Source organism: Hemicordylus capensis, chromosome 3 (assembly GCF_027244095.1).
Source record: "Hemicordylus capensis ecotype Gifberg chromosome 3, rHemCap1.1.pri, whole genome shotgun sequence".
In the NCBI taxonomy this organism is placed as follows: domain Eukaryota; kingdom Metazoa; phylum Chordata; class Lepidosauria; order Squamata; family Cordylidae; genus Hemicordylus; species Hemicordylus capensis.
The window spans coordinates 260,491,407-260,511,984 of record NC_069659.1 but is presented as its reverse complement, the minus strand read 5'-3'; the positions used below and the strand labels follow the sequence as shown (position 1 = coordinate 260,511,984).

General features: G+C 41.8%; 1 protein-coding gene across 3 annotated transcripts in view; it reads left to right on the top strand.

Annotated features, from left to right (window-relative positions):
- ZRANB1 (zinc finger RANBP2-type containing 1) overlaps nt 1-20,578 on the top strand; it is a 91,913-nt gene that overhangs the window by 56,099 nt on the left and 15,236 nt on the right. For all 3 annotated transcript variants that reach the window (XM_053312949.1, XM_053312948.1, XM_053312950.1), the window contains 3 exons: nt 5,531-5,729; nt 14,016-14,136; nt 18,151-18,280. In XM_053312949.1, the coding sequence (XP_053168924.1) occupies nt 5,531-5,729; nt 14,016-14,136; nt 18,151-18,280 (450 nt within the window). The remainder of the gene's footprint in view (nt 1-5,530; nt 5,730-14,015; nt 14,137-18,150; nt 18,281-20,578) is intronic.

The following is a 20,578-nucleotide window of genomic DNA, read 5'->3' as shown; positions in this document are numbered from 1 at the left end:
CTGGAAGGGGCAGCTCCATGCAGCCAAGATGGAGGTGAGTAATGCTCTATTTCTGCTTACCCTCTGCCTTTGATTTAGGGGTGTGCACGTACCACCTCGCATTTGGCATGGGGAGCAGGAGCATTAAGAAAGAGGAGAGCAAGTCCTTACCTGCTTCCTGCTAGGGTGGTGCTTGGCCCAAGTACCCACACTCAGCACCAGCACTTGCATGGCGTCTGTGCGTGCGTGCCATTTGTGTGGTCAGCAACACCATGCTGACCACGTACATGGCACCTGTGCATGTGAGGATGCCATGTACGTGATGGCGCCATGCAGGGGCACTTGAACTGAGCACCACTCCAGCAGGAAGCTGCATGGGGAAGCGGAGAACAGGTAACGACCTAGTCTCTTCTTGCTTAAAGCTCCTGCTACCCATACCGAACTGGTGCTCAAACAGCGGTTCATGCATACCCTTACTTGCAATAAATGCCAGGCCTCACTATGGTTTCCGTAATAGTGAGAAAGACCAAGTTTTAAGATGCTGAACTGTAGAAAATTTTCTTTATTGACATGCATTGATATGCCCAATGCATTGCAGCTATAAGCTTTCTTCAGGGGCATTTAAAAAATGTATATAAATTAGTAAATCTTTATATTTTAGGGCCATTAGTAAAATTTCAAGGGATAACCACATGTATAGTTAAAACATTTACCAAAAGCTTGCATAAAATGCATAATGATGTACTGACATCCAATTATCTTATGAGAGTTCTCTTTTAAAAAACAGAACTGCTTCTTTATTCACTTCTGACCAGTATGTTATGGGTTCATTTATGAATAAAATGCAGTTGTTCCACAGACCAGTCATTTCTCTGTGAGTAAAGTGCTGAGGGACCAGCTTGTTGAAAGGAGATAGAGAGGTGATGTATCTATTAATGCCGTGAATTGCAGCCTAACATCTAATCATGTCACCAAGAACTTACAGAGGAAGTTCAGAGAACATGTGTTCATTTTACAAGATATACCATGTTGTCAAGAAAAGCCAGTTATTTATTTTAAACGAGCTCATAACATAAAGTGAATTCAGAGAAAATAAGTTTGTTTATCCAAATGTTTTGCTGGGGGCTACTGCTCCGCAGGGCCATCATGCATGTGACCCCTTTGTATACTGTCAATACACGTAAAATGAAATCTTTGGAGATCAATTAACAAACAATATTTATTAAAATCACTATTGGGCCCGGGTGCAGAGCATCTGTGCCTCTAGTTGGGACTTGCTGTCCCCCACACATGCTTTCTGGCTGGCTGACCGGCCACTGCCACCCCCCTGCCGCCATCCCCCTGGGCCAGGCTGGCCTGCCACTGCTTCCTCCATGAGGCCGGGCCAGGGCCTGCCGCCGCTGCCCCCATCTCATCCCGGTGTGCAGGCCAGGGCCAGGCCGTCCCACTGCCTCCTGCTCCTGACGAGCATGGCTTTGGCTGCCGTCTGCCCACCTCTTCCATCTGGTGGGGCTTTAGCCGCCGGCCCTCTGCCTCCTGGCCGCTGCCATTATTTCTCTCTGCTTCAATGCTGGAACGATTGCACACTAGTACTTGATTGCTCCCCTCACCCACTTCCACAGCCCCCCTCACCTCAGAGATTTCCCCACCCTCACCTGAGCTGCATTCCTGCTCCTCCATCCTGTTGCTTCCATCCCCCTCACCCCTTTTGGCCATGACTGGAGCATTGCTGCCACCTATTGGCCAACCTGCAGCCCCAGAGATCTCCTCACTCGTGCCCTGCTCCTCCCCACAGGAGCAGAACCAGTGGTTGACCGTGCCGTTCTTCGCTGCTGCCACTGCCATGGCCGCTCGTTCCCCGGGCCCATCCCTTGCGCGCCTGCCTCCTTCTCACAATGGCCTCGGTCGCCCCAAAAAGCAGCAGTGGTTGACTGGGCCTTTCCTTGCTGCCATGACCGCTCATTCCCCTCGGGCTGCTGGCAGAACATCTTCCGACCAGTAACAGTTGCATTCCAACTGACCTTAACCATCACAGGCTCCTCCTCCTTATCTACATATGGAAACCCCACTGCCCAATCACCACAGTGCCACAGGCTCCTCCTCCCTAACTGCATATGGAAACCCCACTGCCCAATCAGGTGTTTCAGCGGGGGTGTGGCTTGCCACATCCCCACACATCCCCCTGGTCCGTCTACAGGAATTAATAACCATCTACAGGAATTCATAATATAGGTTCACTATCTGTAGTACATCAAAGGTTTTGTATATCATTCAATGTCCATGCAAGAAATTATATGTAGGCAAAACCTTCAGACCCCTCAAGAAGAGGATAGGGGAACATCTGCATAATATTAAGCGTAAGAAAATGGGTGCTCCAGTGGTGAGCCATTTTGTGGAAGAAAGTAATCTAGCAACAGATCTACTATTTTGGGCAGTAGAGAAGATTAATCAAAACACTGATAAAGTCCTATTAAGAAAAGAGATGTGGTAGATCTTGGAGCTAAAGACTCTGACCACACAGGGACTGAATGAAGAGCTAGAATTTCTCCCTTTATTTTAAATACTGTCCTTTTTATTGACTTATCCTTTTAAAAGTAAGGAAACTAACTATAAATTATTTTTAATTGATTAAGTGCCATCTAGTCAGTGTTGCCTTTTGGCTTCCACATAGATAGATAGATTCTTCAGGATGATCTGTCTTCAACTTGGCCTTTAAGGTCTCTTAGTGGTGCATTCATTGCTGTTGTAATCAAGTCCATCTACCTTGATGCTGGTCATCCTCTTCTTCTCTTTCCTTCAACTTTCCCCAGCATTATGGACTTCTCAAGGGAGCTGGGTCTTCGCATAATGTGTCTGAAGTATGATAGTTTGAGCCTGGTCATTTGTGCTCTGAGTGAAAATTCTGGATTGATTTGTTCTATGATCCATTTGTTTGTTTTCCTGGCTGTCCATGGTGTCCTCAAAAGTCTTCTCCAGCACCAAAGTTCAAAAGCGTCAATGCTTTTTCTATCGTGCTTCTTCAAAGTCCAGCTTTCGCATCCGTAGAATGTCACAGGAAAAACCATTGTCAGAACGATTCTAATATTTGTAGGTAGAGACCTGTCACAGTATCTAAATATCTTTTCCAAGGCCTTCATTGCAACCCTACCAAGTGCTAGTCTGCGATTTATTTCTTGACTGGTAGATTCTTTACTGTTGATGGTCGATCCTAAAAGGTAGAAGCTATCCACCACTTCAGTGTCTTCATTATCAATTCTGAGGCTGGTTGCTGTACCCGTTGTAATCAGTTTAGTCATCTTTACATTTAGTTGTAGTCCCATCTTTTCACTGTGCCCGTTGACTTTCATTACTAGAGCTTTCAGATCATTCACATTCTCAGCTGTCAGAGTGGTGTCATCAGTGTAGCACAGGTTATTGATGTTTTTTCTGCCAACTTTAAAACCATGCTCATCTTCTTCCAATCCAGTTTTTCTCAGTATATGTTCAGCATATAAACTGAATAAAGAAGGAGAAAGTATACAGCCTTGTCTTATTCCTTTGCCGAGCTGGAACCAGTCTGTTTCACCATGTTCCACCTGGACTGTGGCTTCCTGTCCTGTGTATAGGTTTCTCATGAGAACAATGATGTTCTGGGACACCCACTTTCCTAACAGTATTCCACAACTTGACATGGTCAACGCAATTGAAGGCTTTTCTGTAGTCAATAAAGCACATATTGACTTCTTTCTGGTATTCTTTGGCTTTCTCAAGTATCCAGCATGCATCGGCAATGATGTCTCTTGTTCTTCGGCCTTTTCTGAAACCGGCATTTCCCTTTCCAGGTAGGGCTCTAATCTGCGTTGGATGACCCTGAGCATTATTTTGCTAGCATGTGAAATTAAATTCTTAGCAGAGCTAAAAGTTGGAGCTGTGCTTTTAAATGGAATTCCCCGTGAGTCCTTAGCAGAGGCATTAGTTAACAGCTGTGCTTTTTGTCCGAAGGCTATATATTTATTCCTTTTACATGAGTTTGGTGTAGAGACTGGAGTAAAGAAACAGTTTTCTCTTTTTAAATAGAGATTTCTCATAAGATTATTGGTTTTCAGTAGATCATTATTATACGTTTTATGCAACATTTTGGTAAATTTTAACTATACATGTGGTTGTCCTTTGAGATCTTACTAAGTTTATTTATATTTATATAAATTTTAGAATTGCCCCTGAAGAAGGCTTATAGCTGAAATGCATTGAGCACATCAATGCATGTCAATGAAGAAGCTTTTCTACAGTTTCCAGTACTTTAAGACTTTGTCTCTCTCATTGCCATTGCATTGTATTTGTCCTGGGTGGGGGTGGGGGTGGTTGTTTGTAAGTTTCCAGAACTGTAACATAATTCCTACCTCAGACTGACCCTCCCCACCTAGCAAGGCTAGCCATTGGATCCTTCTGGAAGAGGAAGGACTATAAAAGAGCTTCCTGTTTGTGCTACAACTTTGCTTTTGGTGTGTTCCTAACTGACTCCTGGCTTTGATCCTGGCTTGCCCTCTAGTCTTGACTTCTGTTTCTTGAGTCTCCTGTTGTTACTGCTACTGCCCAGCTCTGATAACATGTGAATATCATATACATTTTGATCTTTAATAATATGTATATTTCATCAAAATTCTGCTGTTGATTGACTAGATATTTATATGTAATATAAGTAATTTTGAGGAGTTCTCAAAATATAATTGGGATTTTCTCAATTACTTATTTGCAAAAAGTTCTAGTGATCAAAGTAATCTTAGGAGCATGCATATACAATTTCATCAGTGTATTAATAGAAGTTCAAAAACCTCTATTTAATTCCTCTTTGCTTAGTATTTTTAAGGCTTTTTCAAATCTTCTTGAACTTCTTGACTTCCATACAGTGACAGCCTATAACAGTTGTAAATAAATGTAGGAAATCTATATTAAAAACTCAAAGGTTGTAACATCAGGAGCAGTGTTGGGAGTCAGCCAGGTTGGGCTGGCTGACCCACTTGGGCCAATTCCTGAACTTTTCCCTATATCAGGAGAGCTGTGAGTCAGCTGAGAGACTTGTAGTACTACTGTACCTTGCATCCTCCTCTACAAATGAGAGTGGGGAGGACAGGAGAAGTTGGAGCTATTTTGTGAGTGTCTTGGCCCAAAGAATCATGTGGTGGCTCCTCGTTCCCCACTAGCCAGTGGGTTTTCCAAAAGGCTCTGTTGTGAAGGAGCAGGAGCCCAACACACCATGGGAAGGCTCTGTGCAGAGCTTTGCCTCGGAGCCCCCAGCAACCTGGCACAATCTCTTTGGTACTGCAGTTCTCAGTTGTCACAACACATGCACAGTGACTTATTTCTGTACATGCATCAAGCTTGCTGGATTTGTGTGAATAAATTTTTCCACCTTGTAGGAAAATCAAAGAACGTCACTGAAGAGAGAGTATTATCTTATTCTGTTTAAATGTAACTTTAGAACTTCCTAAGGCATGCATATTAGGATTTAGAACCTTGAAGCAGAAAACACGTTTCATTGCATTCAAATGGTGTATTGTCTTGTATTTTGTAGAACTAGAAGAGGAATCACCCATTATAAACTGGTCACTGGAATTGGGTACTCGCTTGGACAGTAGACTTTATGCACTTTGGAATCGGACTGCAGGGGATTGTCTGCTTGATTCAGTACTACAGGCTACCTGGGGCATTTATGACAAGGACTCGGTGCTACGTAAAGCTCTTCATGACAGTTTACATGACTGTTCTCATTGGTAAGTGGGAAAGCTTTTGGGAATGATTCCTGTGGCAATAGCTATAATTCAGAGATACAGTTTATATTCTGATTGTTTGGAATAAATATATGCATATATTTTTAGGTTGCCTTAACTTGAAAAACTGAGACTTCTCTGTTAGCCCATTGAAATAAAGAAGGGACCTAGAAAGTAGATGTAAACCACCAGCAATGTCACTTCTTGAACCCCAGAATATGTAAAAAGTGGAAAAACTGAGTTATGAAGGTTATTCTAACTAAAACTTATACATATTGTAATAATGTCATTGCATAAAAGAGACTATTTCTGGTTTTGAGCTATTAAACTGCAGCGTCTAGGGAGAGAACTGTTTTGTGGTGTTTTAGCAAATACACAGCTCTTAATGTGGAACAGTGTTAAATGGGCTAGAGTAGGCATTAGCTAGACAAGTATATGTGAAAGTGACTGATTGTAATTTTAAAGCTATGCAAATATTATGGGTGGCAGGAGATAGGTTGTGTAATATGAAAGACTAGATTGAATTAAGGGTAACATCTTTGAAGATATAGCAGGTATGGAGGTATTTCAGAAGGAAAAATGCAAGATTGCTTAAAAGGAAGAATCCAGGGCTATTACAGTAGATGAGTGTTACGTTCAAAGGGGATAAATAGCATAAAGTATATATTTTCAGGATTCATTTTGTAATAGATTTTTATTCATTTTGGACATGTCTTTGTTCCAGTTTGCCAGTCTTTATGGTAGAGTAAGTTGAACTTGTGTCTGAAAAGGAAAAGTGAAGTGAGAACTACTCAGAGTGTTCAGGTGGATCTCGGTATCCGTGGGCATTCAGTTCTCCGCTATTACCTCAGATTAAGTCAACAGGTTGTGGAGGTTGGTTAGATTCCCGGAGGCTTGAAAATCTGGGGGGGGGGGGGAGGGAAATGCCCCTCAAAGGTTAAAGAGTGAAATCAAGTGCCCTACCATGCTCCATGGGCCTTCAGCAGTCCATTGATGCCCTCCCAAAGTCCCTGTTATTCTGCAAAAATAACCACGTGGGGGAATGCTGGTTTTAGTTCTGATGAGCCAGAAAATGGCTGCTCCTCATAAGATGGCAGTCGAAAATGACCTCTGGGGTCATTTTTGGCTGTCCCCAAACAGTGGATATGTGGGTTTTGACTCTTTCATATCCACGTATAATGAAGTTGGATAACAGTTGGTGGATTGCAGATACGAGAAAGCACGAATAGCGGAACTGCGTATTGTGAGCTCTGCCTACTTTATAGATAGTGAATAATATGTCAAAATTTGAGATGCTTATCTTTAGAAACTGCATTTATTGTGGATTATAAATTTCATCTTATCTGCTCTTTCTACTTCCCAGGATGACAAGAATACTAGAATAGCAAAGTGACTGATCTTTATGAAAATAGGTGTGCTACCTGACTCTGGGAAATATATAATCATGGCCCAAATTGAAGTGTGTGTTCTTAGCTCAAGGGATTATCCCAATATACTGTTCATGTAGTCGGCATGCCCTCAGTTACGATAGCCATGGTTGTACATTGGATGAGTTTGGAATTAAACTCTACTGTGTAATGGGCCAGACCTGGAAATGTTGAGATACAACAGTTTCCTGCCTTAGTCTCAGCTTTGTCCCTTTCCATTCATTCTACTACAGAATGAGGAGGAGGACAGAGTGTGTCCTTTTCAGTAATGAACTTTTTAGAAATTGCCCGATGTCTGTAACGTAGATCCTGTTGTACTGGGATGGGAGGAGAAAGGTGGTTAGAAGAGGTGCTAGTGCTTTTAGTCTTATCTTGATCTCCAGTACAGAGCTTGAAAGGTAGAGAGAGCCTGGAAGTTCAGGAAAGTTTGAAAACATATTTCAGTTACTACTTCATTTGAACTGTATATTCAGTTCTTTACATGTTAGCCCAGGAGCTCCAGACAAATACCAGGTAGATCAATATGCACTGTGTATTACAGTAGACTTGCAATTGAGAGGCAATTCGAGTACACTAAACCTTACCAAAAAGAATGTGTGAGGTTAGAAGGTCCGTTAGAAGGTATGGGTTATCCAGTATTTTTGTATAATGTCTTGGGTAGACTAACTGGGCAAAAAAGACATGCACACACTTCTTTCCTGAGATTCAGGAGCTCCTACTTTTCCTTGAAGCCAAGGTGGCCGACCTAAAGAAGCTGAGGGAGATTCAGAGGTACTAAATGAGAACTTCTGAGACATCAAGGGTCACTGTCCAATACTGATAGCTCCTTGTCCTGTTGCAGCTAGGGAGTCTTGGGACAGGAAGGCATCGAGCTGAGGAAGTGGGAAATAGTCTGTTAAAATGACCCACGGGTGTTGAACTGTTATCTTTTTACACAGAAGAGGATGGATTCAGCTGAACAAAAATGGTACCAGTTGTTAGTACTAAAAATAAAAAAGGTTATAGAGTAGCTTTAAAATGATTTCTGGTGGAAAGTCAACATGTGGAGCAGCTTCCAGTTTGGAAAGACCAATTCCTTAGTAGTGATATACTAAATGTTTTTATGTTGTCATAATGGGGAAAGGAAAGATGTTGATGACAAGCATTGTGTGACAAATCAAAATTAAAGAAAAACGTATGACATTTCAAAGCATGCCAGATCATATTGTTGATGTGAAAAGAAACCTCAAAGCCAAGAGGGGTGGACATTTCTTGCTGTCTTGGAATGGAAGAAGAAAGTTGGAAGAGGGACTTACACTTTGGTAATCTTATGAGTGTCTTGAAATTTAGCTTTAAAAACTGTTGGACCTGTTTCTGAAAACCAAGATCCATTTTGTGCAACTGTACCAATTTGCTGGATTAATAATCGCTGAACTACTTTAACACATTTTTATACCACCCCATATGCAAGTACAGTTTAGATAAAACAGTAACTGAAATAATGGGCATTTTCTTAATAAGGGTTCTTCTGCCTGCTGCAGTGCAATATTTACCTGATATATTAACCTGGTTAAGGTTGGACTCACAATCACCTCACACCTCCATAGGGCTGGTTAGGATGGTTCACCTGAGAAGGTTATTGGATCCAATTAGATTGCAAGAAGCCTTGGAAGGATTTAGTGTTGGCTCTGCCAGTGATTCTGTTGATGTCCTGGTGGAGAACTGGAACATCAACTCACCAGGGCAGTAGACACGATCGCTCCTAAGGGTTCTCTATGACCCGCTTCAAAACTGGCCCCTTGGTATACAGAAGAACTACGAGAGCTAAAGCGGCAACATAGACTACTGGAGTGCAAGTGGAGAAAGACTTCACATGGATCTGATAGGTTAAAACATAGAAGACCTATGCTCAGGCAATACATGTGGCAAATAAGTGATTCTTTTCTGCCAGTATTGCATCCGCAAGCTCATGCCCAGCAGAGTTGTTTAGGGTTGGCTAGTACATGCCCCTCAGAATTTGGAACTACTAAATATGATTGTGATGTCTTTAATGAGTTTCTTGTGGATAAAATCTCTTTTATTCAGGCTGACAGACCCCCCAATTATTGCTGAGAATAATGTGGAGGTGTCCAGCAACTCCTCTAATGCTGGCTCAGTTTCAGTTTGCGACTTCTGATGATTGGAGCGGTGTGGCCTATCGCCTGTTCTCTTGTCTGACATGGCTTATACTCTTTGGCAGGGGGATTGTTGTAAAAGGCCTGGTAGATATTATAAATAGCTTCTCTGAGGGACAGCAGGATGCCTTCCTGTCCTAATGAGGCAATTATTAGACCTCTTCTGAAGAAGCCTGCATTGGATCCTCAGAGTTAAGCAACTATAGGCCTGTCTCCAATGTTCCAAGGCTGGGCAGGGTAATTGAGAGGGTGATGGCCTCCCAGTTTCAGACAGTCTTGGAGGAAACTGATTATTTAGGCCTATTTCAAACTAGTTTTCAAGTGGGCTATGGAGTGGAGATTGCCTTGGTTGGCCTGATGGATGATATTCAATTAGGAATTGACTGAGGGAGTGTAACTCTATTAGTCCTTGGGGATCTCTTGGCAGCTTTCAATACTATTGACCATAGTATCCTTCTGGATCATCTGAGAGGGTTGGAAGTGGGTGGCACTGCTTTGCAATGGTTCCGTTCCTACCTTTCAGATAGATTCCAGATGTCGCTTGGAGGCTGTTCTTCAAAAAGTGAACTTTTATATGGTGTCCCCTAGGGGTCCATACTATCTTCAGTGCTTGTTAATGTCTACATGAAACTGCTGGGAAAGAATACCTTGCACTAAATCTCCTGATGATATCAGTCTGCTGATGACACCCAAATCTATTTCTGCATGTCAACATCATCAGAAGACATAATCTCCATAAACACCTGTCTGGAGGCAGTGATGGGCTGGAGGAAGGATAACAAACTGAGACCAAATCCAAATAAGATGGAAGTACTTATTGAACTCAGGAGGCAATTTTTGTTCTGCCCATCCTGGATGGAGTCGCATTTCCCCAGAAGAAACAGGTACACAGTGGGAGTGCTTCAGTATTCAAACCTCTCCCTGGTGTCTCCGGTTGAGGTGGTGGTCAGAGGTGCTTTCTATCACCTTTGGCTGATACTCCAGCTACATCCATTTCTTGAGATAAATGACCTCAGAACAGTGGTACATATGCTGGTAGCCTCCAGACTTGATTATTGCAGTGTTCTCTCTATGTGGGGCTGCCTTTGTACATAGTCCGGAAGTTGGTACAGAATGCGGCAGCCAGGTTTGTCTCCAGGTCATCTTGAAGAGCCCACATTACTCCTATATTAGAACAACTACACCAGCTACCAACAAGTTTCTGGCAAAATACAAGGTGCTGGTTATAACCTATAAAGGAGGAGGAGCAATACAGGAGCACATGACCTACTGTTTCAACATCACCATTTCCACAAGGACACAGTCTCTCCAAATAAAGGACCCTCCTAAACTTACCCACTAATACCAGAGAGGACAACACATCCATCCAGGAAAGCAATATATTATTATTTCTAGGCTTTGAAATGTGTCTACAAGCCTCTCTAAGCATGGTCATAGATCATATAGGCTATATGACTGGAACTGTTTTGCATGTTAATCAGAATTGAGTCTGGTTTCCTGATTACCATGGAGTTGTACACTACAATACAACTTTGTCTTAGGGATCAGTGGTGGCTTCTTCTTATAATGTATAGTGTATGCCAAACTGCCATCTTATGGGCCAAATGGAACTAGGTAAAGTGTGCCGTCAAGTCGATTTCAACTCCTGGTGCCCACAGAGCCCTGTGGTTTTCTTTGGTAGAATACAGGAGGGGTTTACCATTGCCTCCTCCTGCACAGTATGAGATGATGCCTTTCAGCATCTTCCTATATCGCTGCTGCTCGACATAGTACCAGTGGGTATTTGAACCAACAACCTTCTGCTTGTTAGTCAAGCATTTCCCCGCTGTGCCACTTAAGGTGTCAAATGGAACTCACAGCCCCCTAAAAATAGTGCACATTTTGTGGATGGCTCATCACTAACATAGTAGGCTGGCTGCTGATTAATTGGCTGCTCTTTTTTTCAAATTGTGGCACTTTTGTTGTTCTGCCTCTTTAAGTTAGAGGTGGGGAACAGGGACAGTAGGGGTGACGATGCAGGATTGGGCTTCATGGAAGACTGAAGGGGAAACAGAGGTAGTCTTGATTGCCTTGTTGACGAGTAATTTTTTTCGCTTTATAATTGGAAACATTACACAGGGGAGATGTGGAACAGGGGTTTTGAGGTGAGGGGTTGGGAGAAATGATTTGGGGTATTGGTGTGTCTGCCCCCACCAGTGCCTTGTACTTGGTTTGTGATATTGGGCAAGTGACTTGTGTCCACTTTTGTTCCAGCACTTTGCCAAATTGCCCTGAGAAACTTACAATAAGGGTATGAGGGCAAGCATCTGATATTCATCAATATGCTGCTCCTGAATATGGGTGTTCATTTCATTTTAGTTGTTACCGCTGATATGAAGGCATTTTCACCAATTCCTCCCTTCCCACTGTGCCTCCTGAAATCAAGTCCCTCAACTCTCAAGGACATATTTTCAGAAGGCACAGAGGAGGAAAGCGGGAATCAGCGGAGACTGTCCCCTTTTAGTCTGGGTGTTGCCTTTTATCTCTTTCCTGTCTGCCCTGTGGAGTACTTTCTAGCGATTTTGTTGTTCTTTCTTGTAGATATTGTACATTCTGGAAGAGGTTCAGCATTATTAAGGAAAGCTTCATAGGCAGTATGTGACTGGCAATATCTGACCAATCTCACTTATTATTTGGATAGATGAGCAAGTTTGACATGTCTCCCATAAATTGGAGCTTTTGATTATTCTCCTCTTACTTTTTATCCCTTGATGTGGAACACACAGTTGAGGTAGAGCAAACCTTTTCTGCCACATTATCCAAATGTCTTTTTTGCTGGCTTTGAACAGCAGCGTTACAGCTTCACTGGCTGTATTAAGAGTCAATTTCAGCTCTTGGAAGTAATTTCGAAGCAAGAGAAGATGGGATATAAAATGAATCCCCTGAATCTTCTTTCAGTTTTAACACTGCACTTTTTAGGGATGACTGTTGGAACATTTACTGTTAAATGAAACTAATAGGTAGCAAGAGTCTAAGCAACCAAAAGATACTTTTGGAGGTCAGCCAGTGGCTTATAAAAACAACAAAACAGTATGATGTGGGTGTTTGTAGTGATAGTCAGGCTTGAGGGTGGACTAGGCCACAATTAGAGTAACTGCTTGGAAGATGGACCTCTACAAATAAGGAAGAAAGCCCAGGAAAGTCAAATCCCTGTTGCCTAGTCCAGAGTGAGGGGAAGGATTTAGTGGACAAAAGCCTAAAGAGAAGTAGGGGAAGGGTGTGTTAGAGTTCAGTTCTTCCCTGGAGGCCTTGGTGTGAGGTCTGATCACCAACTACAGTAAGAAAAGGGAAGACTAGCAGCCTTGGGCTGGGAATCAATTGAAAGTTTCTTACCTCAAAGTAAGTAGGAAGGATAGGGACCCCAGTTTAGCTAGATGCGTCAAGGAATTTATTTGTAAATGCTTGGATCTGACTGCATGGTTCTTGTAGTTCCTGGGGAAGGGTCTTACTTAGAACATAAGAACAACCCTGATGGATCAAGCACAAGGCCCATCTAGTCCAGCATCCTGTTTCACACAGTGGCCCACAGATGCCTCTGGGGAGCCCACAGGCAAGAGGTATGTGCATGCCCTCTCTCCTGCTGTTACTCCCCTGCAACTGGTATTCAGAGGCATCTTGCCTCTGAGGCTGGAGATGGCCCACAGCCATCAGACTAGTAGCCATTGATAGACCTGTCCTCCATGAATCTGTCTAAGCGCTGGTGGTCATCACCACATCCCATGACAAAGAATTCCATAGATTAATTATGCGCTGTGTGAAAAAGTACTTCCACTTGTCAGTCCTAAATTTCCCAACCTTCAGTTTCATGGGGTGACCCCTGCTTCTAGTGTTGTGAGAGAGGGAGAAAAATTTCTCTTTGTCTACCCTCCCCACTCCATGCATAATTTTATACACTTCGATCATGTCTTCCCTTAGTTGCCTCTTTTCCAAGGTAAAGATCCCCAGATGCTGTAGCCTAGCTTCATAAGGAAGGTGCTCCAGGCCCTTGAATTGTAAGCATCAATTGTTGATGCCTCTGTAGTTTTCCTGATCATCCAGTTATTAATAAATCCTTGTTATAGTGTCACTCCTTATTGGATCGTGCCCTAGTCACATGCTCTTGAAGGCCTCTGCTCAAGTCTTTCTTTAAGGGAGGGGTTTCCACTTTACTTTCCTGAAATAATCCCTTAGAAGGGTGAATCTGCTCATATTAAAAAGTGGCAGCCAACCTGGAACTCTTCACTGCTAGAGGAGGGATTCTGTATCCTCCCCCGCCCTCGCTTTGATCATTACAATGTTACACAAAATTAGGGGCCATCTGCTAAGACTACTTTTGTTAACATGATTTTTGCATCCAGTAGTTCAGTTTATTACTTTTGGTATTGCCTTATCTGCTTGAAATGAACAGGTGAACCCCGTATTAACTCCATATTCACAGAGAGATGTTAAAAGTATTGTGTGTTTGCAGGTGTGCACGTTTCCTTAGAATCTGACATTTATCCATCTCCAGGTCTCCATCTCCCTCCCCACCCCAGTGTAAGGTACCAGACTGTAGCAGCAAGATTATTTGGGGGTGATGGGGAAGAGCTTTACCTGATGAAGTGCCTTTCATCCTCCCAGGGGCACTTACAAGCTCAGTGGAATTTTGAATGTGTGATAATACAGCTTCTGTTATGCGTACTTTTAAATAGGTTCTATACCAGATGGAAAGAGTGGGAGTCTTGGTATTCCCAAAGCTTTGGTTTACACTTCTCACTCCGAGAGGAACAATGGCAGGAAGACTGGGCATTTATACTCTCCCTTGCTAGTCAGGTAAGCCTGTGTTTCTGAAGTTGTTTAAACATTAACAGAAATTTTCTGTTTATATTTTGCTCTTTTTCTGATTCTCTTGAAAATTATCTGAAAACTCAAATTCTTTAACTGGTCTTTTCAATTGTGTCTCTACACTAACATGACTTTCACTACATTTTGGAATTTTAATACTGTAAGTACCATCTAACCAAAGCTATGGACCTAATATAAAGAATGTTTGTTCCCATGTGGATGGATTAAATTACAGTTGAGTGAATCATAGTTTTGCTCAAAGCTGGCGTGGGGCAGAAACTGGAAAGCCCCATGGAGGCAATTTTGGAGGAGGCAAAAGCTTTCAGAAAACATCAGAGGTAAAGGATTTACATGGGTGGCCTATCCCCATACTTTTGTATGCAGATGATGTGGCAGTCATTTCGCATACTCCAGTTGGTCTTAAAAGAGCGGTGAGATCTATAATCCAATACTGTACAGAGAACAGGTTGGTTATCAACTTCCAAAAATTGAAAATCATGGTATTTGCAAAAAGAGTGAGATCGCAAAAATAGATTGTTGAGGGACACTGAATTGAACAGTTCCTAATTATTCCATTCCATGGGGATCTGGAAGTCCCATTTTGAGCATGTTTTGCAAATGGCACTAAGATCTCCAATGGCCATTACAAGGTATTTTTTCATGAAATGAGGAGAAATAATTCCAGCACCTTTTAAAGTTCTTTGAGGCTAAAACCCTGGCCCGAATTTTATTTGGGGGCAGAAGTGAGAATCTCTATTAATTGGGATGCCATAGAGACAGTTCAAACTAAATTCTTAAGGAACATTCTCTCTGCCCCTAGATGCATGTCTAATGCAGTACTCAGATTAGAGACTGAGATGCCCAAAATTGAGGTGAGGGCTTGGAGGTATATAATCAGTTGTTGGCTAAAGGTCCAGTTTCCCCCTGACAGGATTAGTTTTGTTTGTCCTGTCAGAAGAGCACTTGTCCAATTGGAAGTTTGGAATTGCTTTCATATGGCTATTTGATAGAGCTGCTTACTTCCCTAGGATATGATCAGGCCAAACGTATTTCTTCTGAGGTGGAATGATATGGAATATAAAATGAAGTTAATAGAATATCACAGAATACAAAGTTCTGGGTTGTAAATGTTGCCTGGGAACCTGTGAATTATTTAACACTACTCACTTCTCCCAGGTTGCAAAAGGAATTCTTTAGGGCTAAAGTTGTGCTGTCGAGTCGGTGTCAACTACTGGTGACCACAAAGCCCTGTGGTTTTGTTTGGTAGAATACAGGAGGGTTTTACCATTGCCGCCTCCTGTGCAGAATGAGATGATGCCTTTCAGCACTTTCCTATATTGCTGCTGCCCAATATAGGAGTATACCAGTGGGGATTCGAACCAGCAACCTCTTGCTTGCTGGGCAGGTCATTTCCCTGCTGTGCCACTAGGTGGCTGGGGTTTTTAGGGCTAGACACAACATTCTCCCTTCTGCATTCTTGTAGGGTAGATTTCTAACGTGCCATTCGCAGAGTGAACTTGTCCATGTAGGTTGGAGGCAGTGTTCCCTCTAGGCGCATATGTGCGCGCTCACCCAATTTTTGATGTCCTCTCAGTTCATTTTAGATCCCGCTCAGGTTGAATCAGGAAGGCCCCACTCTGAATGTATGTGTGCACACACTGCCTTGATACTGCTGCCCTGAACAAAACTCATCCTGCACACAGATGAAAAAAAATTAGACAGAACACTGGTTGGAGGCAATTGCAACTATACAGCACATTTTGTTATATTGTTCTTTCTATAAAGACTCTCACATGAAGTATATCACTCCCCTATTGTTGAAATATCCAAGTAGTTTGGATGGGTTTTATATCACGTTACTACATTCTGATCTAAACCAATTTATAACTTGTACGGTAGCTAAGTTTTGTGTGGGGGTGGGGCGGGGGCTGGCAGGTAGGGCAGTGCCTCCCCTGCCCCTTAAAGACAACAAATGACTGTCATGATCCAGTTGGTTCTGAATTTTTTTGGTGTTAAACTTTGTAGCTCATTTTAGATTGTAAATAAAAATTGTTTCACAAGGGTGGCAGCGGGGTGTGTGTGTGTGTGTGTGTGTGTGAGAGAGAGAGAGAGAGAGAGAGAGAGAGAGAGAGATTGTGCTCTTACTAGCCATTTCTGGCACAAGTCTATCCCTTCCTGTGAAAAATAGCTAAAATGTCCCTCCTTGTCACTACCTGTGAGTGGAATCACGAATTTAGGAGGACCATTTTCCCTCAACCCTAGATTAAACAAATGCTTAGAATTAGGGATGTGCACTGAGCCGTTTGGCGCTCCATTCTAGAAGCACTGAACTGGTTATGTGGACTCGCATTTGAGCCAGTTTGGAGGGTGGGGGGGATTCTTTAAGGGGCAGGGGAGGCGTTGCCTACCTACCAGCCCCCGCCGCACTGCTTCCCCCCCCCACTGGCGTTCTCACAAATAGCGGCTGCACGGGACTGCCGCATCCCTTCCTCCTTCTTGGTCAGCGTCGCCACAGAAGTGGCCAGTGTGTATGTGTGTGCCATGGCCTCACTGACCGGGGTGCAGAGTGCAGTCCCACGTGCCTGTGGGGAGAACGCGGTGGGGTGGGGGCTGGCAGGTAGGGCAGTGCCTCCCCTGCCCCTTAAAGAACCCCCCCCGTCTTCCCGGGAATGCATGGAACCGGTTCCGTGCACATCCCTACTTAGAATGTGTAAACCCCATGGATTTCAGTGGAAGGGAGAAAATTGGGTTCAGTTCTGTCTTCAGTGTAAGTTCAGTACACATATCTGAACTTGGATGTAGTGGACTCGTTGGACTCTTTCAGTCCTACTTGGATCTCCACTTGGGTGTACTGGGTGAATGCCAATCTCTAACAGTGACTGCTGTGGTCGGGTGACTGAACTAACTAAGGAAAATGAATGAATCTGGGCAAAGGCTCACAACCGATCACACAGCTTCCCCTTGTTTTTCACTAGACAATTGTTCTGAAGCATCACAGATTACCATTGAGCATAATGTGCTTGGCTAGTGTTAATCATGACTTCATTCTGGGTATTTTCAGATGTCACAAAATAAACAGTTGCATTGAGAGCAAGACTACCAAAATGTGAAACGAAGTAAAAGACAAGTGAGAAGGACCTCCGGGAATAGAAACTCTAATGCAGCTTCAATGTAATGGTCTCTGTTGGTAGTACAGAAATGGCACCCAAGACTTCAAAATGTTTTGGTCAAATTTAATTAGTAGTAATAATGAGAGTTATTTACAGAAGCTTTTCTATTCAAAATGCACAAAGCATTATACAATAACTTAGACATGGAAACTTGTGAGAGAGTGATATCCTTTAATCCAAATTTAACTTTTTAGTTTGGAAGAAGTATGGAAGCTTTCAAGTCCACAACTTTAAACCAGGCAGGCTGAAAGGTATCTTATGTATGTTAGGGCTGTAAATACACAGATACTTCAGATTGTAGCTTGATCACAAAAATGTCAGCACTTGAAATGATTATATATGTTTAGAATTCATGAGATAAGCTGGCATTCTGGCTTAGACTTAATTATTAAAAATTGCCACTTGTGACAATCTGTAATATACTGAAGGCGAAAATATGTACACTTGAAATGAATTTTGTGATGAGCTATTTCTCCAATTAATACTGGCTTAAAGATATTTGCATTTATTAGAAGCTGTATTTCTATTCCACCTGTATATCTCAAAAGATTGTACATGCATTTAATGGTGAAATATGTTCTAAAAAGGCGATTGTTTTGCTGATCTGTATGTATATCTCTTGGTCCAACACAAGGATGTTTTGTCTAATTTGTGTAATTAAATTTCTCAAAATACAAACCACTCTGAAAACAATTTGCTGTAATAATTAGCATCTAAATGATGGGTCATTATGCCAATAGAATTTCAATTACATGAAAACTTTTCTGAAATCAAAAGCTCATTTAATTGATAAATGATGTTTTTGTTTCAAATATCCTTCTCTTTGATGCAGCCTGGAGCAAGTTTGGAACAGACACACATTTTTGTACTTGCACATATTCTTAGAAGACCAATTATAGTTTATGGAGTAAAATATTATAAAAGTTTCCGGGGAGAAACTTTAGGATATACCCGTTTTCAAGGTAAGCATGATAATGGCAGTGTATATAATAAACAAAATTTAACTTTAAAAAAAACTTTACAGAGAAGCTTTTGTGGAAGGTAACGCTTTGAAGAGGTAGCAGAAAATTTATATATAATACTTGATTCATGTTCAGTTGTTCTCACTATAGATAACAGGTTTTCTTTGTAATATGTTGCTTGCAGGAGACCTGCATTATATGTTCAGTTAGAGTGAAAGGATTAATACATGTTTTAAATACTGCTTAGCATGTTCATTTACAAAACTGATTTGTGTTTTATTTTAAGAATTGGCAGAGAAATATGTAGAATAACTTCAGAGTTCAAGGACTTTGTAAGGAATTAGTTATCCAGGAAGGCTTCTCCCATGATTTTGTATGTTTTGTACTAGCTGCATTAGTGCAAAATCATATTAGCTGGCTTGTAGTTGGGTGATCACTGACAAGATTGAACTGTCTTTCCATCATATCAGAAACCATAGTGCATCTTGGAATTGTTGGGTGGTGAACATGCGTTTTCTGTCTTCTGTTATGTGCTGTAGAATGAAGGTTGTGCTTTTGGGATCAAGTGCAGATGCCTTGTGGCAGCTTCATTTGTTCTCTTGTTGCATTTTGTTTCTGGTAATGTAAACCCAATAGGAAAAATGTGATGTTTAGGAGCATAGTGCCGAGTGAAAAAGAAGCAGGCAGTTGTTTTTTCTCCCTTTCCTTCCCCCTTTCATGGTGGGAAGGGGGACAATGTGTTCAGGCTTCTTCATTCTTAACCTGGGCATAAAAACGGCTTTTGGTCAGGTGAGTGTGCACTTGGCAGCACGCTTAACACCACAACAAAGTGAAATGTGCCAAACTGAAAATAGGTCTCCTGCTTTCTGAACTTGCTTGAATCTGGTCTCCTTGTGTCTACTGTCAGTGTAAGTAGAAACATATCATTGTTCTGGCCTTGGTTTCCCAGTCTGTCTTCCACAATAAATGTCTATTTGTGGGATGTACAGCAAGAACATCAGAGAGTACTTTGCACCATCTTCTTAGCATATCTTGCCACCATTTTTGCCATTTTATTTATTTGTGTGTTTGGGAACTTTTGTTGAAAAATGTTATATAAATATTTATCATAATTTTTATTCATCTTATCCCTTGGGCTAAAATGATGAGAGAAATTTCAGCTAATTCCCTTCAGACTATGTCTGGAGCCCTGATGGCCAGGGTGAATGAATTTTAAATAAGGAGCTTTAATGGATATAAAAGTCACAAAAAAGACATATTTAGATGAAGTTTCATACACTTTGTAAGCAAGTATGCATTCAGCTGCAACAATTAAAACATTCTGGTAGAGCTTTGGTACTACCTAGGAGCGCAATTCAGAATCCTAGATCCTGCAGCTCATTTGCCTTTTGCTCCTCAGAACTATTCCACTTAGCCAAGGGGGCAATGGTGAAACTGATTTCAGTTTAGTTCTCTATACACTCAAGGACATGAAGCAAGATTACTTCCTTGAAGACTTAAGAGGCTAGAATTTTCCAGAAAAAAACTGGTAGTTACTGGACAGCGGAATGTTTCTTCATGAGATCAAAAATATCTAGATACCTTTTGGTTAGTCGGGTCATAAATATTCAGCATTTGGGTACACTGCACAGCCTGGTTACAGGGTATAAAATAGAGAATTACAAGGTGGAGTCAGTGGATAATCCTGGTGAGACACAGTATGGTTTTCCGTTGGGTCTGGCACTTGGAATGACTTTCCAGTGCCTGTGTCTTGTAGGAGGTTCACAGTAATGCATTACTTATTGTATTTTTGGTACCCTGAAGAATTAGATATTTTTCCTCTGATTTGTTTTCCACATGAAGCTAATATTTCTGTCAACATATCCACAGTTTGTGTGTGTGTGTGTGTGTGTGTGTGTGTGTGTGTATATATATATTTGAAATGAAACATATGCTATCAGAAATATTATATATAATGTTCTTCTATATAAGAAATTATATATATATAATTTCTTATATAGAAGAACATTATATATAATATTTCTGATAGCATATGTTTCATTTCAAACTTATGGATCTGGATCAAGATCCATCGAGATCCATAAGAAATGGGATTCTATGTTTGCACAGAGACAATGCAGTAGTTATGCTGAAGCTTGTCGAGATGTCCTGGCCCCACTCCCGCGCTCTGAGCATGCTAAGGCAGGCAGGATGCATGTTCCTCAGTTCTTTACCGACCACCATTGCATTTAGACATCTGTCTGCTAATAGTCAGGAAGTTCCTCGTATTTCTCTCAGAGAATTTTTTGTGAGTTTTTG